General features: G+C 38.7%; 1 protein-coding gene across 2 annotated transcripts; it reads left to right on the top strand.

Annotated features, from left to right (window-relative positions):
• The first annotated feature begins 16,107 nt into the window (after nucleotides 1-16,107).
• Nucleotides 16,108-18,287, top strand: LOC109190725 (cytokinin riboside 5'-monophosphate phosphoribohydrolase LOG8-like). 2 transcript variants are annotated; one of them, XM_019341308.1, is made up of 9 exons: nucleotides 16,108-16,268; nucleotides 16,299-16,482; nucleotides 16,705-16,802; nucleotides 16,915-16,945; nucleotides 17,251-17,350; nucleotides 17,445-17,515; nucleotides 17,590-17,733; nucleotides 17,934-17,998; nucleotides 18,052-18,287. In XM_019341308.1, exons 2-8 carry the CDS (start codon nucleotides 16,369-16,371, stop codon nucleotides 17,991-17,993), a joined length of 618 nt encoding a protein of 205 aa, XP_019196853.1. In that variant the 5' UTR covers nucleotides 16,108-16,268; nucleotides 16,299-16,368; the 3' UTR covers nucleotides 17,994-17,998; nucleotides 18,052-18,287. The 2 variants fall into 2 exon arrangements, with proteins under 2 accessions (XP_019196853.1, XP_019196845.1); XM_019341300.1 differs by having other exon boundaries at nucleotides 17,934-18,287.
• The last annotated feature ends 404 nt before the right edge of the window (nucleotides 18,288-18,691 follow it).

Here is an 18,691-nt window from a genome sequence, read left to right as displayed (position 1 = left end):
CCCTAGGACAATGCCTTTAGGATAAGACTTAGGGACATTAAGCTTGAACTCTAGGTACTTACATACTTGGGATGTTAAGAGCTAGACTTTAGGAATCTAGGTTGCACCTAGGATGGTACTCTAAGTTTGAGACTTTAAGATGTTAAGCTTTAACTCTAAGTGCTTAAACACTTAGGACTTAGAATCTTAGAACGTGCGGTAAGGCTGTGAGTTTATCTATCATTGTTTGCTTAACTTCTCCTCACTTTATTCTGTGCTTAGCTTAAGAATTCCCCGTAATTATAACATCAAGGTAAGGATGTGAACCCCTAACTTACCATTACGATCAATGTTGGTCCTGTAGATACCAGAATGGCACCAACAAGGAATCAGTCAAGGACCCCTGAACCCTCTACCCCAGAATCACTATCTCAGAACCTACAGCAACTGACTTAGGCCGCCCAGACACTGAGCGACGCCATCCTCCATAACAACAACCGACTACCACCGCTGAACGGACACTCAGATGTAGCTCGCCAAGTCTCAAGCCATCGCCTGCCTATCTTCTCAGGAGAATAAGATCCCACGACCCTCGAGGAATGGATCCGAACATTCGATAAGATCTTCGAGGTAGTGGAATGCCCGGAAGGACGTCGTGTGGATTTAACCTCGTTCTATTTCGGACACGAGGCCGATCTTTGGTGGGTTCACGAAGGACCTGCTTGCAGGCAAGAACCGGGATTCAACTGGGAATCCCTAAAGGCACGACTACGGGGACGGTTCTACCCCGCACACATAAGGGCAGCCATGTACGAAGAATTCCTCCACCTGAAACAGGGGATGGCCTTGTAATGGAATACCACAAATGATTTCTTGAGCTAGCTCGTTTTGCACCTGAATTGGTGCCTACAGAGACGACCAAAATAGAGAAGTTTGTGACGGGTCTCAACTTCGAAGCTCGAAAGGCTCTAATCGTAAGTAAGCCCAGAACCCTTAATGAGGCTTACACCAGCGCCACCGACATTTACCGAATCCAACTTCTACAACGAGGAGTTCAAGAACAAATTCGCAAGATGAATACCGGGAGTGGGGGACCGCCTGTGAAAAGAGCAAGGAGCGACTCTAACACAAGGACGATTAACCCACGTAATCAAGGGTCGTCCATGAGGTACAACGAAACCAACGCAAGGCAATTCCTATGCATAAAATGTAATAAGGACCATAGGGGCAAGGACTGCCACGGAAATGCCTTACGATGCTTCAACTGCAGGGGAGAAGGACATAAGGCCTTCCAATGCACTCAAACCCCAAGTACGAAGCCTACGGTTATGGCCTAACAAGGGAACGCGAATAATCGGGGGAATTACGGGGCACCCGGAAAGGTATTCGTCATTAGCCGCACCCATGCCGACCTCGAAGCCAAAGCCGGGATCGACACGGAGGACGTGGCTCTAGGAGATGAGGACCCACAAACCAACTGGAAGAGAATCCGGAAGAAGAATTCTGTTTAGGGTAGGCAAACTATGAACCCTTGTAAACTACCTTTTAGTAGAATCGCTTACTTAGTTCGATTATTTAGAGTTCCTGTACTTTTGAATAAAAGCCAAAGTTAATTAGTTCAATCAGCTTAAATTCCTCTTACTACCGCCCCTCGGATTAATTAAAGGGTTAAAGTTCATGCCTTCTATAATCTACAAATCCTGAAACCAAAGGATACGACTAGAGAACCTAATCGAAACTCTTGCCACCTCGGATCAAACGAATAATAGGAAGTCCTCAAAATCATAAAAGAGTGCATTAACAAACCTAATGTAGCTAATAGAAATCAACCCTTGGACCTCTCATTCCTAAACCAATACCTTAACCATTGAACTACAATTGTCTCTTAAAACCCTAAGGGGACACAACCTTCTTAACCCCCTCCAAATCCCTAAAACCCACAAAATCCCCAAATCAAAAACACTTCTTCCTCCCATTCTCTCTCTCTCTCTCTCTCTCTCTCTCTCTCTCTCTCTCTTTCTTTCCCTCACTCCCCGCCACTCTAGCCGAGACACCCCCACAATAGCCGTCGACCACACGGCCACGACCCGTCCACTGTCCGGCCAAGCACCGCCGAGAACCCGCTGCCTCCGCCTTCCCCCTTCCGCCCTTCGCCGTGTCGCCCGCCACCTGGGCAAAATGACGCCACCACCGCCACACCACGCCAAACACGAGAATCCGACGCCCTTCGTTGCAGCTCCAGGCGGACGCCACACCACGCCACTGCCGCCCCTCCAGCCTCATCCATCTTTACTGCTTTTAAAGGAATTCTCGTGATGAATTCTGTGCATATTCCCCTAGAATGCTCAAAAGTCTGGACCTAGTCGGTTAGGTCTTGACTCTCGATTCTTGCTGAGGTTTTCTAAGGATCAAGGAACTTTGGGTTGACTTCCTTGTTTTATTGAATTCCATCTCTTCCTTGGTGGATGAAATTCTTAGCAAGACTTCATGTCCTCTCTGAGATTTGGTTTGTTGCGCCCTTTTTGGTGATATTTTTAGTATTGAGAGCACTTGACACACTTTTCTCTTTGTTGGGACGCAGTCATTTATTGTCTCTCATCACGGGATGACTTGGTGATCCGCATGAGATGTTCTATTTCCTTGTTTATCTTTAAAGTCATTGAGGTCTTGATAACAAAGTGTTCCTTACACCTCCCGTAAATGTATGATTCTAGAATGGACGCACGAGATCTACGATAAGGAATGTTTCTTAGTCTTTAATTGTCTTCTTTCGTTCTCCTTAGACGAAAGGATACCTCGTTTATTCTATACGGATTCAGGGATCTTTAGTGAGGTAAACAAAAGGGCTAAGGACTGGAATAGGCTTGCACCGTAGGTTTCGGCAGTCTTGCTATTTACAAAACTTCGTAAGGGGGGTCCTTTGACTACTCGAACAATAACCGTGGTTGTGGGAAACTTGGACCATCCTTGGTGTTTATCTTGAGGTCCTTGTAAGTCCGTAGCACGAGTTCTCAACTCGACTTCTTGGTTTACACGATTTTTTGTGTCAACCCTTCACAGTTGGTTGAATCGTACGGTTCAACTGTAACTTTCACAACTAACGGAATTGATAGTACCTTTTGAAAACGGGACGTGGGCCCAGGTCGTTTACCAAGGTTAACACCTTAGGGCGATCCATTGTCTCTTACTCCAAGGATTCTCGCATGCCTTTAATTGCTCAATAGGTGGAGTCCTGTTCACAGTTAACAAATCTTGGAATCTTCATAAGGTAGCTGACTGTATTCCAGCCTTTGTCTTTTCCTTGTCATGGTTAATGACAAGCCCCCCATTTGGTCTTTCTTGAAGTTTGGCTTGTCGTCCGGTCCCATTTAATCCCATAGCGACCAAATGCTTAGTGATGTCTTTCTCTTTCTTGGAATGCAATTGGTTAACTGTTCTCGACGTCGCATGACGTTTGGCAATTTTGTGTGTAGCATGTGCTTCTTACGGTGCCTTAAAACCATCAAGGTCCTTATTCCAAAGTAAGATCTTCATTGCAGTGAAGCTTAGTGCACGGTACTTTCTACGCGTCTGCCGTCTCTGCTTAACACGCCGAGTCCTTTTTAACAACTATCTTAACACCAACCTAATAAGCATCAATCTTCACACCATTTAGACAGAGCAAGGGGTTTACACCACTTGTAGAGTTTTAGCAAGGGTTTAAAAGAGAGGAATACAAATTTAGAGCAATGGCAATGATTCCAAGCTCATAACGATTTAGGGTTTCCAAGGATGAATTAGATGCAACAAAGAGTAAGTAAAGGCATAACGGGTGTTTGATTGCTTTCAAGGATAACCAAGGATTCGAGGCAAGGGTTTCAACAATTAGGAATGTCGAGAGGCTAGGATTCAAGGGTGAATAATATTTTAAGCTGAGGCAAAGGGTTCATAAGTCAACATGATATACTTAACTCGCACTAAAGATTAAGCAAAGGTGTTGTTCATGCGCTACTTCACTTTCTTGCATTTAATTGGCGTTCTAGTTCCCTTTACAAGTGGTCTCCAACTTTCATTACACCTTTTCCGGATCTGGTCCTGAACTCTCCGTTGTAGAAGTTGGGATTCGGTGAAGGTTGGTGGCGCTAGCGTAAGCCTCGTGGAGGGTTCTGGGCTTACTTATGGTTAGAGCCTTCTGAGCTTCGAAGTTGAGACCCGCCACAAACTTCTCTACTTTAGTCGCCTCTGTGGGTACCAATTCAGGTACGAAGCGAGCTAGTTCGAAGAATCGTTTGTGGTATTCCACCACTATAGTTATCCCCTGTTTCAAGTGGAGGAATTCTGCGTACATGGCTGCCCTTACATGCGCAGGGTAGAAATTTCCCGTAACCAAGCCTTCAGGGCTTCCCAGTTGAATCCTGGTTCTTGCCTATAGGCAGTCCCTCGTGAACCCACCAAAGATCAGCCTTATATCTGAAGTAGAACGAGGCTAGTTCCACACGGCGTCTTTCCAGGTATTCCACTACTTCAAAGATCTTGTCAAACGTTAGGATCCATTCCTCGAGGGTTGTAGGATCTTTTTCCCTTGCGAAGATAGGTGAGTGATGGCTCGAGGCTTGGCGAGCCACGTCTGGGTTCCCGTTTGGGGGTAGTCGGTTGTTGTTATTAAGGATGGTGTTGCTCAACGTCTGGGCAACCTGAGTCAGCTGTTGTAGGTTCTGGGTTAACGAATCTTGGGTAGGAGGCTCGGGGGTTCTCGACTGGTTCCTTGTTGGCGTCATTCCGGTGTTTATAGGATCAGTACCGATCGTAACGGTAAGTTAGGGGTTCGCATCCTTACTTTGATGCTATAATTATGGGGAACTCTTAAGCTAAGCACATGATAGAGTGAGGAGAATTAAGCTGACAATGATAGATAAACTCACAGCCTCACCGCGCGTCCTAAGATTCTTTAGTCCTAAGTATTTAAGCACCTAGAGTTACGGCTTAACATCTTAAAGTCTCAAACTTAGAGTACTATCCTAGATGCAGCCTAGATTCTTAAAGTCTAACTCTTAACATCCCAAGTATGTAAGTACCTAGAGTTCAAGCTTAATGTCTCAAAGTCTTATCCTAAAGGCATTGTCCTAGGGTCGAACTTAGGCTCTGATACCAACTGTAATACCCCTAAATTTTGAGATATTTAAAAACTATAAAATAAAGGCTAATCTATTATTAATTCTCAAACAAAGCATAAACTAAACACAGTAGTCGGGGTGCTATGCCACATTTGAGCTAAAGAACTCAGATTCACAGGCTAAACTAACTAACAAAGCATAATTCATAATTAATACCCAAATACAAATTAAGGCATGCAGGCCATCTCATCAAGACTTAATACTATCTAAACTAAGTCCACGAATCCAACTAGCGCGCTCCGAAACTACTCACTGTCCTTGAAAAACATTCGGTGTAACAACCGTCAGCGAATAATGCTGGTAACCCACTCCAACGCTTTAAGTACAATATAGGTAGATATAATAAACTCATTTTGAAACTGGAATACATATATACTTACGAGACTCTAGTTTAAATCCAAGATCAAGACTCAAGACACATTAACAGACTCGACAGTATAGAATAATCATAAAGACTATAACATGCATCCTAAGAACGCAATACAAGACATAACAGGCAGATAAGCATATAAATAATAATTAGAGACACCGAAGGCATTTAAGACAATCAATTTGCAAGTAGTCATCAAAGCACACAATTCATCCTCCAACCTTATACCAAGTTCCAACCTTATAGCTCCCCTCCGTCCTTATATCAGTTCCAACCTATACCTCTAGGCTACCCTTATATCACCACCCCTTATGCCTCCGAGCAACTACATGCCCCCACCGACAAACCGTCTATCAACCACCAACATATCAAGATGGTTCTGCAGTGCCATTCAATGATCTGCACCTCTAGTGCCAATATCAAGGGGTTAGCGCATATAGCTCTAACATGACAGCGCAACACTTATAACCTGATCCATACTCAACGGCACGCAAGTCTAAGGTGGGTGTGTGCCTTCAGCACAGTCACCGCTATGGCCTGTACCTTTAGTACAATGACCGCGCACAAGTAGTGCCAATCTCCAACAATTCATTACCACCAATCACAATCTCATCATCATCATCATCAATCACACTGGCCATTGCGCAATGACCATGATACTCATCATCAATCAATCAACTAACAAATAATCAAATAACAATCAAGACACAACAACAATGACACGTATTACACATAAATTCCTAGAACGATACCTAAAACACCAAACGAGACTCATACACGACAAACAGGGTACAACAGGACACAACGGAACACAGGGAAACAACAAACAGGGGAAAACATCACGAACCTCGACCGATTTCCAGCGGGTAGGTGGCGGGTGGAGGACCACCCGCCAACGGCCACTCGCCATTCCAGCGGGTGGCCGGCGGGCAGACCACTGCCCGCTGGTACAATGAACGCAGGCAGCGGGTAGGTGGCGGGTGGTCAGTCCCCCCACCTCCCCCCCACTGATACACAGGTAACTTTCGGCCCCAGGATCACTCGTGGAACCCGAAACCATGTCCAGACACATTCAAACACATAACAACAACAACACGTATTCAATTAACAAAAACAAACCAAGAACCATACATAATACGTTCTAACACGATTCCTAAACATGCCATGACTCAACATAAATCATATAATGGTTCAGGGACATCCGGAATGACACGAACATCAAGAAATCTATATGCAAAGTCCTAAACATAAATCCTAAGCTAGACTCAACACCCGATCATGCATAATCCCACCCAACTATACCAAGAACATCATAATACGAAATTCACGATATAAACCCTAGATCTCTAGACATAATCAAAATACAAGATCATTCATATAATCAATCACAATATCAAGAACATCAAGATTATCACATAAACACAATATAAACCCTAGGCAAAGCTCTATCAAGACTCAAACACAGAATCACATATCAAAGGAGCAATGATAAGATATAGCAAGGAAAATAGGTTTTGTTGAGACATGGGTTGCCTCTTAGCCCTAATCAATATCCTTGGCTACTAAGGTTCTTCTCTAAGATCTTCTTCCCGTGGATTCCTCTACGTTTGGTGGTAGGGGGGTTCCTCTGTAGGTTTCCCTTCAGGAATATCTTATGTGGTAGAATTAACTATGGTAGGATTCTAATTGCTTTCTAATCCCCTATTTATAGAGTTAGGAATCCTAATCAGAGTCTGAATAGTAAAGACCTACATTCTATTCCTAATAGGTATATAGGTCTAGGATTCCTAATTAGAATCTGAGTAGTAAAGGCCTACTATATTTATTCCTAATAGGTCTAGGATTCCTAATTAGAATTTGAATAGTGGAAGATCCACTATCTTTATTCCTAATAGGCTTAAGACTCTAGTTTAGGCAAGGGTCCACGATCCATGGTGGACCATATTAATTAATTAAAGGGAATTCTAACCAAATTAAGTCCTTTTTAATTATTATTATTATTAACGGAATTAATTAAATAATTAATCCAGGATTAAAGGTCGTAACACGGTGTGTTACAGTATAGGTTGGAACTAATATAAGGACAGAGGGGATCTACAAGGTTGGAACTTGGTATAAGGTTTGAAGATGGATTGTGTGCTTTGTTGATTACTTGCTAACTGTCTCGAATGCCTTAGTTGCCTCTATTTATTATTTATATGCTTATCTGCCTGTCATGTCTCGCAACGTGTTCTTAGGATGTATGCTAGTCTTTATGATTATTCTATACTGTTGAGTCTGTTATTGTGTCTTAAGTCTTGATCTTGGATTTAAATTAGAGTCTTGTAAGTATATATGTATTTCAGTTGCAAAATGAGTTTCTTATATCTACATATATTGTACTTAACGCGTTGGAGTGGGTTACCAGCATTATTCGCTGACGGTTGTTACACCGAATGTTTTTCAGGTGATGAGCATTAGCTGCGGAGCGCGCTAGTCAGAACCTTGGACTTAGCCTAGTTAGCTCTAGTACAGTAGATGGCATGCGTGCCTTGGGTTGTACTTGATATTGACTTACAAATTAAATATGCATTGGTTAGTTTAGCCTGTGCACCTAGGTTCTCAAACCTAGGTGTGGCATAGCACCCCGACTCTTATGGATAATTTTATGCTCTGTTTGGGATAATTAATGTTGGTTGCACTATTTATATAAGTTTTAATTATTTTAAATATTAGGGGTGTTACAGATGCACTTGATCGCCCCTATATATATATATATATATATATATATATATATATATATATATATATATATATATATATATATATATATATATGGCAGGTTCCTATGAGAACAAAGCTTCCCGTGCAGTCGGTGTGATTTACACCATTAGGTATGCATAAATGCACCACACAGTGTTCGAAAATACACCATTATGTGTGGTACGGTTTTTTGGTGTATGGTGCATTTTATGGCATTTCATTTTGGTGCATTTTCGAACACTGTGTGGTGTATTTATGCATACATAATGGTGTAAACCGCACCGACCGCTCGAAAAGTCTTGTTCTCATTTAAATCAATATATATATATATATATATATATATATATATATATATATATATATATATATATATATATATATAATGAAACTTTAGTGGTACTATAATAAATCTAGTGTGTGTGGAAAATAAAACTAAAAAAAGAGCACATTATTGTCAAATGAAGTTATAGTATAATTAAAATGATACTTTAGTATTGCTACAATGAAACTAGTGTGCGTGGAAAATGAAACTAAAATTCATAGCCATACAATAACATATGTTGTCAAATGACCTGAAGTGCAATTAAAATAATACTTCAACATTACTATAATTAAACTAATGTTAATGAAAAATGAAACAAAAAGTAGAGCTCAACCAATAATGTATTTTATCAAATGGAACTAGAAACTATAGTAGAATTAAAATGATACTTTACTATTGTTATAATAAAATTGGTGTAGAGAAAAAATTAAACTAAAAAATATAAGAATATTATCAAATAAAACTAAAATATAATTAAAAGAGCAGCAAATTACACTTTTGGTCCTGTGACTATTGGGGGTGTGTTAATTTGGGTACGTGACTTTTAAAAGTAACAATTTAATCCTTTGACTATCGTTTTTTTAGCAATTTAGGTCCTCCCGGCCAAATTGCCGGTTGAAATCGGCCGGAAAGATGTTTCAAATAAAAAAATAATATAATAGCGGGGGTAATTCCGTCTTTTTAGGTGTAAAATAATTAGCTGCAAATTATATATTATCCGTATTTGGTGATATGCGAATAGCCTTGTACGAAGAACCCTAATTGCATTGCAGATTTGTTGAGCAGGGGGCACGAAGAAGACGAACCCAGTACGAAGAGAAGAAAGCAGTGGCACGCATCATTCCCCATCTACTCGTTCTGGGTATGGCGAATTCGTATTCCTCTTGTTCTTCCAATGATGGTAGTGAGTACTATGAATTTGGGGAAAGGTTTCCAATTATCCATTGTAGATGTGGTGAACAACTGAAAATTCGAACTTCATGGACAAATGAAAATCCAGGTCGTAGATTTTGGCAATGCTCCGGTGGTAATGTAAGTTCTGATTTTATTCTCTCCAATTTTTGTTAAAATTTTTCTGTTAATTTTCGAAGGTAATTGAGTTTTTTTTTTTTTAATTAATTCAGAGGAAGGTGGGATGTGGATTTATTGATTGGTATGATCCTCCAATATGCTATCATTCAAAGAAAATTATTCCGGGATTACTAAAACGCATCAACCGACAAGATGATGAGATACGCAAATTAAATATGAAGGTTAAAGGTGATAAAGACGATGGCAAAGTGTGTTATGGTTGTAGGTGGATGAACAAGGTTGTAGTAGTGTTCATTGTAATATTTGCAGTCTTTGTTAGTTGTAGGGTTTAGGAAACTGATAATATTTATGGTATGTATGTGTAGTGGCAGTGGCCAGTGTGGTCTGTATGTGTAATGGCAGTGGCTAGTTTTGGTAGTCACCATTACAATTTGACAATGTAAGAATGATGGTATTGCAATGTAAGAATTATGGTATTGATCACAATTCAGCAAGTTTTGGTATTGACCATTACAATTTAGCCTGCTTCACCATTGACAAAAACTGAGTTTTGGTATTACAATTTAGCCTGCTTCACAATTCACCATTACAAAAACTTCACCAAAACCTACAGACTACAAACTAAATTACAGTTGCAAAGATTCAGTACCAAAATAGCCAAGGCAATCCAATGTACATGCATAAGTCAAACATACTACCAAAATAGCAGATCCAATGCTACAGTCAAAAAATTTTCCATAAACCAATCTAATTAAACTTGAAGTCATTGAATGTCTATTGGGTCATCCATGTTGCCAAAGAACTTCGACTTCATCACTGTCTTGCTCCTTGTGTAATAGGGTTTTTTCCTGTTGGATTCCCTCATCTTTGTTCCTCTCTTGGTTTTGGCTTGCGTTTCAGTTTGGTTCTCTTCATTTAGCTCCCCATCCTGTGCATTCTGGTTCACCTCTTCTTGCTGAGTGTGTTCCCTTTCTTCAGACTGGTGTTGATGTTGTAATCCAGTAGGCTGGTCTCTTTGCTGTTGCTGCCCTACTCCACTCTGCTGACTTGATTGTGGTGGTGCTGCTGGTGTCCTGATTTGGTGAGTGGCATAAATGACCCTCTTCTTGGGCTTTATCTGGAAATATAAACATGGATACGTTATAAATACTTCTCAACACTATTCTAAAGCAAAAGTATATCAGATTATACCTTTTTATTTGGATTCGATGGACACTTTCTAGCATTATGTCCAGCCAACCTACATACAGTACAGTGTAGTTGAATATGGTTTCTAGACACTGTCTTTCCATCATGGGTCAAATCATCAACTGATTTCTTTCTTAGTTTCTTTGGCCTCCCAACCTGCATAGCACCAAAAAGTTTATACAATACACACTCAAAATATATCAGTGGCAAATGATGACTAGTAGATAAATACTTACCTTTGCAGAATACAAAGGTGGTAATGGAGGGATTCTGTCACACATAGGCCACTCAGCTACACCTGCCATGGGGTTGATACATCCACTATATATCTTCAGATAGGTCTCTTTCGAATAACATGGATGCACATAGTCCAACACTCCACCCTTTCCATATTTTTTCCAAATAGCACAGATTGCGTGCTTGCATGGAATGCCACTCAGCTCCCACCTCCTACAAGAACACTGCTGTCTTTCTAAGTCAACTTGTTGTCGATCCCCATATAGTTGTTGAACCTCAAACTTGAAGAAATCACATTGTGTGGCCTGGTAACCTGCTGCATCCTTCTCAATCACCTTTAACTTCTTGACAATGTTAGGAGATATCAAACCCTTCCATTCAGTTGCTTTCTGCCTGTTCTCAAACAATTTACCCATGATCATCCTCCTAATCCACTCTAAGCAGTCAATGATTGGCTTGTCCCTTGCCTCCAATATAGATGAATTCCAAGACTCACAAATGTTATTTACCAACATGTCAGACTTGCATCTTGTAGAGAAGTGGGATCTAGACCATTCTTTTGGGCTCTTATCACCTAACCATTGGTATGCATCTTCATCTAATCTCCTTAATATTCTTAAAGCATCATTGAATTTGTTTACAGTGGTTGCCTTAGCACAAGCCCATACAGCATCCTTAATTGCCTTTCCATGGAAACCTGCCACCTTCATATTAGCATGCAAATGTCTCATACAAAACCTGTGCTCCACACCAGGTAGCACCTCCACAAATGCTTGAATTAATCCCTTTTGTTTGTCACTTATGAAACAGTATTCATCTTCCACATTGGGGCTTATCTCCAGATCATCTTTCAGAAGCATTAGAAACCAAGTCCAGGACTCTCTTTTCTCTCCTTCCACAATAGCATAAGCTAGTGGAAATATATTATCATTTGCATCTACAGTCACAGCAGTCAGTAGCATCCCACCTGTTGCACTTCTAAGGTGACAGCCATCTACCCCTATCAATTTTCTACAGTTCTTGAAGCCTTGCTTGCTACTGTCCCAGCAAACATATATTCTCAAAAATCTTTCTTGTCCACTCCCATCTAGCAGGTCACTGGTCTTGATAATACATCTTGACCTAGGATTTGTCTTACAAATTTCTTCATAGTATCTCCAAATGTTTTTGAAGTTATCTTCCTCTTCACCTTCTCTTAGCTTCTTTGACTTCCAAATAGCCCTATAGGCTTGGGAATCACTCACATAAAATCCTTCTTGACTGCACACCTTATCCTTGAACTTTCTCATCATCCAATCTGGGTGGTCTTTTAAGTGAGTAGACCACCTCTTAGCAACCACAGTAGATTTGACCATAGAATTCTCCCAAACCCAAGAACACCCTTCATGTTCATCTATCATGTTCAAAATTCTCCATGACAATGAGCCTATTACTTTCCTCAAGCCTATTCTCCAAGGGCAACCCTCCTGTGTACACTTAACTATGACCCTTTCCTTGTCATTTTTAAGTGTTCTGATTTCTTTGCCATTTATGAAAGCATAGTTTTGAACTGCTTCTCTAAACTGTTGTTTGGAAGCAAAAGTCATGCCTAAAGTAAAATGGGGATCTTTCATGTCTGTTGCAGCTCTAAATATGGGCCATTTACCTTCCCCATCACTATCAGAATCCACAATTGAGTCCTCATCAGAAAAGTTTATTTCATCCCAACTGTTTTTCAACTTCTTTTTTTCAGCAACTGAAAGTACTTTATTCTCCTGTTTTAAGCCATCACCATCCTCCATTTTTAACCCATCCCCATCCTCCTGCTTCTGTTCTGCATTTAATCCATCCCCAAACTCTACATCATCCTGTTGATCTACCCCCAAACAGTCTACCTCAATCTCATTTTCCCAATCACTGCCTGCCTCAATTGCTACCATGTCAGCATCAAACAAGTCCAAATCATCCAGTGTTTCAACCCAAAACTCCAACATGTTACCTGGGTTGACTTCATTCAATATGGATATTATATCATTGTCTGTTTTTATCAACTTCAATCTTTCATTCCACCAACAATAAAGTACTGTTCCTGCCTCACTATACCCTAAGTGTTTTATCCTATCCTTCAACACATTTAAACAGACTTCATTAGCTTCCATTCTTTCATACACTTCTACATCACCACCCATGTATTTAACTTCACCAACCCTATTTATTATCCCATTATGGAAAAGGAAAACTGAAAAAGGGCCAACTCCTGCTCCTGTCAAGCCACCATTCACACACTCAACAGTCATAATAGTGGTCCCCACAAAACACAGAATAATAAAGTCATATGGAAAAGTTAAATAATCACAGTATATGCACATGACATATTCAGAAAACTATAAACATAATGGTCCCCACCCACAGAACACAATTGAATAACACAAAAGTCCATAGATCGGTCACACCCACAGAACACAAAAGAACAAAAAAGAACAACACAAAAATCCAGATTTTGGTCCCAAAATTTCAAGACACAAGTACAAATTATATTATGCTTTATGCCAAGACACAAGTACAACACGACAAACCCTACATATGCTCTACTCCACAATAAAGTACTTTATTTGGCATAAAATTCATAAACTTCGTACAATTTCAACTGTAAAACAAATTTTTTCTTACTTAGCTGTAGCGTCGTTGAGCCAGACCCCATTCCAGTGGCAGACGTTTTACGCATTGAGAAGTCGAATCCAGTCGCAGAAGACGAACAACCCCTCGACGCAATCGTAGATACAGATTCCCTTCCTCGACTTCACAATCACTTGCTCGTACTGTGAGGATTTTAGAAATTAGGGTTGAGGATTTTAGAAAGAAAACATAGCTATTTGTTCTTCGACTTCCAACAGACTTCCGCTGCATTTCCCGCTAATTATTTTACACCTAAAAAGACGGAATTACCCCCGCTATTATATTATTTTTTTTATTTGAAACATCTTTCCGGCCGATTTCAACCGGCAATTTGGCCGGGAGGACCTAAATTGCTAAAAAAACGATAGTCAAAGGATTAAATTGTTACTTTTAAAAGTCACGTACCCAAATTAACACACCCCCAATAGTCACAGGACCAAAAGTGTAATTTGCTCTAATTAAAATGATATACTCTATATATTTCATGATCCACGCTGCTACCTACACAATGGTCCACATTAAAAGTTTCCTTTTGTGGAATTAGCTAGCCTCACACGCTAAACGCATTTTAATAACTCTAGTGAAGTGTACAACTTAAATACTCCTTGGTAAGTTTGTTTCTCAATTTCATCCTCCATGGCTCCATCCCTATCAATGTACCAAAGAAGGGCAAATTATTGTGTGGAACATGATTTACATAGTTGTGTGGATTATGAATATTAGGTACATTTTTAATATATTAAAAGTATATTATTTGTGTAATTGAAGGTACATTATTTGATAGTATATATAAGTAATGTACTTTCAGTATTCAAATAATGTACTTTTAAAAAATGTACCTTTAACACACAAATAATGTACTTTTAGTATATTAAAAATGCAATTGTTATACCGTGCACCAGGGCACACATAGCAATGTGCGTCCCGCGCCTTCCAAAATGACGTCGTTTTGTTAATTTCAAGTATAAAATTATGTGCATTTTATTATATAATTCTGTACATTCTAAACATGGGAATTTTCAGTGATAAAATTCTGTGTTTTCAGGTATAAAATTCTGTATTTTCATGTATAAAATTATGTGCATTCTATTATATAATTCTGTACATTCGAAACATAGATTTTTTTTAAAGAGTTAAGAGTTTATGTATATTATGTATTATGTTAGATTATGTGTATTATCCTTTCAAAAAAGATTATGGCCCTGTTTGGTAAAATGGTTGTTAGCTAATAGCTGTTTATTGTTAGCTGATTGTGTTAATTAGAAGGTATAAATACTTGGATAACATTAACTGATTGTAAAAAAGTGTTTGGTAAATTAGCTGTTAGCTTATAGCTGTTTGGTATAATTTCTTTTCTCAAAAAGCTAATTGAAAAAGTTGCTAGGAGTAGCTTTTTTAATTTTAGCCTTTTGGAGTTGCAAAAAGCTAATTAACCAAACATTTATATTGATATTTTAACTAAATCAAACAATTAATAGTGGTCAAATAAGCCAAAATTGGCCTATAGGCCAATTTTTTACCAAACAGGGCCCATGTGTATTCAGTTATAAAAGTCTATGTTTTCAGGTATTAAATTATGTGTATTCTATTATACAATTCTGTACATTTGAAACATGATTTTGTTTTTTAAGAAATTAACAGCAGACACGCAAAAAGTATCAAACAATATCGTTTTGGACCAGGACGCACAATGCATTGTGCGCCCTGATTTCCAATATAATTTGTCTTAAAAATGTACTATTCATTTATGATCCACACAATTGTGTGGACAATGGTCCATGTAATAATGATCGACAAACAAGAGACTGGCCCATTCACTTAATTTATTCAGTGTTGTCTTCTTTCTTTCTTTTTTTTTTTTTTTTTTCAATTGTTCGAATTCATTTTTAGAATTAAATTTCAAAATTTATAATAAAAATCCAAAGAAGAGAAAATCAAAGCCGTGATCGGAGATGGAGACGGGCGTCAAGCCGTAACTCTTTCTCTACTTCTCAAAATTGGAGAACACATGTAACTTGTATCTCAAATTTTAGAAAAACAAACAAGGTTTCGAGAAATGAAAAGAAAATATAATTCTATCGAAAAAAAAAATGAATTTTTTTCCGGATACTTGCACTAGTAATTGCAGCATAGTAAGTCATCAAATAATATTAATTAATCCGAAAATTAAACAAAGTATGAAAAGAAGATTGTTTAAAAATTAAATATAGATTTTGTGACGTACTAATCCCGAATCTTAGTAAACAATAATCTCGAAAAGCCGACACATTGACGTTGGATTAGAAAGCGAATGAAGCATGTGGGCTTCTTGTGTTTTCTTTATCATCGTCGTCATATTTTATCATAACCGTTTCACATCTCTTTCTCTCCTATATATGTACATATGAATATATCTTACATACATATATATGCCATTATTTTACACAAATATATTGATTTCATTGAAGCCCGCAATACCCAGATTGTCTTTTACCTCTCTTGTCGTCTTGTTTTATCTTCTAAACTCTAAAAAAAAATTCTTTCTTTTCACACACTCCCCAAATATCATATTAAATATGCACTGAAATATAGAAAGATTGTGCTCAAACTCAAAAAAAAAAAAAAAAAAAAAAAAAAAAAAAAAAAAAAAAAAGTGAAAGCTTTTTACTGTTTTCTTGAGGGAGGGAGGGATTGAATTGTGAGAGAGTTGAATGGAGGGCAATAATAGAAGAAGCAATTTCAGGAGAATTTGTGTGTTCTGTGGAAGCAACTCAGGCCACAGAAAAGTCTTCAGTGATGCTGCTGTTGAGTTGGGAAATGAATTGGTTGGTCAATGTTAAGTAGTATGGGGTTTCCATTTCCATTTCCAAGCCTGCAAAATTTTTGGGTTTGGGTTTTGGCCTCTGAGAAAGATTCATTTCTTTAATAATTTGTGTACCTTGTCTGAACTTTGTTTATATATATATATATAGTGAAAATGAGTTAATTGTTAAAAGTTAAGTTTGTAGATTATGATTTTGACTTTAATTTGTGAATGTTGGGTGCAGGTAAGTAGGAAGATAGACTTGGTCTATGGTGGTGGAAGTATAGGTTTGATGGGTTTGATTTCTAAAAGAGTCTTTGATGGAGGGTGTCATGTTCTTGGGTAACTATCATCTATCTAACACCTTTTTGGAATTTTTAATCTTCGATTGTGCAGTGTTGGTATCTATCTATCTCTGATTTATTCTAGAATTTCACTCGATTTTTACATGCAGGGTCATGCCTAAAGCACTGGTGCCTGTTGAGGTAAGCATGTTTGAGACATAATCTTCATTATATTGTATAGAAATGATGGAAATGGTATATAGATAACGAATTGAATGAGCTGAGGCTTCAATTCTTCTGTGATGATTATCTTCTTTGGTTCTAGTTTTTGGAATTGCATGTGGTTTATTGGCATTCAATTTTTTGTTGAAGATTGAATGAAGATGATTAGAGGGCGGGAAATTATGGTGTATTGTTCTGGATCGGATCGAACATAATAATGTAAAAATGTAGTAATTTTGTTTACCAGTTTCAGTTAAAATCGTTGTTAACATTAGTATTGACAGATATCGGGTGGAAGTGTTGGGGATGTGAGAATCGTTTCTGATATGCATGAGCGTAAAGCTGAAATGGCTCGGGAGGCAGATGCGTTTATAGCACTTCCAGGTAACATAACAGAGCATCTATCATCTGCTTTGAGAATTGAGATAGATACATATGTCTTAATATGTTTCCCTCCTCCGCTCCATGAAATGTTTAGGAGGATATGGAACCATGGAAGAGTTGTTGGAAATGATAACGTGGGCACAACTTGGGATTCATAAAAAACCGGTAAAATAATAATTATGTATAATAAATTGGCTATATGGGGTTGAAAGAGAATATAAGTGGATATGATATTGCAGGTTGGTTTGCTCAACGTCGATGGGTACTACAATTCTTTGCTGGCATTATTTGACAACGGGGTTGAGGAAGGTTTCATCAAGCCAGTTGCTCGCCACATTGTGCTGTCTGCTCCCAGTGCCAGAGAGCTCTTAAACAAGATGGAGGTACTATACATACTGTCCCCGCTTTTTGGACTGGGATTTCAATTCGTTTATATAGTCAGTCTAGCTGCAGCTATTGATCTGAGCTTTGCTTTAATTTCCATTAGATTTGAAATAACAAACAACGTAACCCTCTGAATGGAATCATTCTTTTCACTGTCATTGCTTTCCAAAATCACTTTTTCTTCTTTAATTTATTGCAGCAATACACTCCTTGCCATGGCCTGGTTGCCCCCTTTGAAAGCTGGCAGCCACGGGAATAAGTTTCGTGCTCAACTTAGGCCTACACCCAGTGTGATTGGTAATCATATAATGGATGAGAGTCGTCTCTGCTTAGGTGGTTCGGGTTCCACATAATGCATAACCATCTTGTCTTGTTATTCTTTGTGGTTTAATTTGCATCCCACTCCCCGCTAGCTGTTTTGCACCTTGTGGTTTTATAAGTTAAGTTAGTAGCAATTTCGATGAATTATCATATATGCACTCATCTTATCTGTAAGTCTGTCTCATATCATGCTTCCTAATGCAATCAACTATTCAAAATCTCAACTCTTTAATTTGCTGCTGCAAAATTATATGCTACACACACTCAACACTTTTTTTTCTCCAGAAATGATCATTTCTCTGAAATGTATGGACCCTGCAAGTGATGTGAAGTGAAGAGTCATATATGCCACCTTTGAGATGGCAGATTAATCATTTCAGTTGAAAACTATGTGGGGAAGACCCCTGGTTTTAGGCACCACCCTGCAGGTTTTAGTCATTTCTAGTTACTAGTTAGTATGCAAATATCTACACCTATTATCCAACTTTATCTCAACACTTCTTTCAATGTTATGAGATTTGAATTCGATGGAACTATATTTTTTGACTTAGAGATCAACCCAAAAACTAATTCAAATATAAGGATTATCACATAATATAATAACATAAGAATCAAAGATTGCATTCTGATGTGCGG

The sequence above is a fragment of the Ipomoea nil genome, unplaced genomic scaffold, assembly GCF_001879475.1.
Source record: "Ipomoea nil cultivar Tokyo-kokei standard unplaced genomic scaffold, Asagao_1.1 scaffold0205, whole genome shotgun sequence".
NCBI lineage: Eukaryota > Viridiplantae > Streptophyta > Magnoliopsida > Solanales > Convolvulaceae > Ipomoea > Ipomoea nil.
Note: the sequence above shows the minus strand (reverse complement) of the source record. Positions and strands in the feature narration are given on the sequence as shown.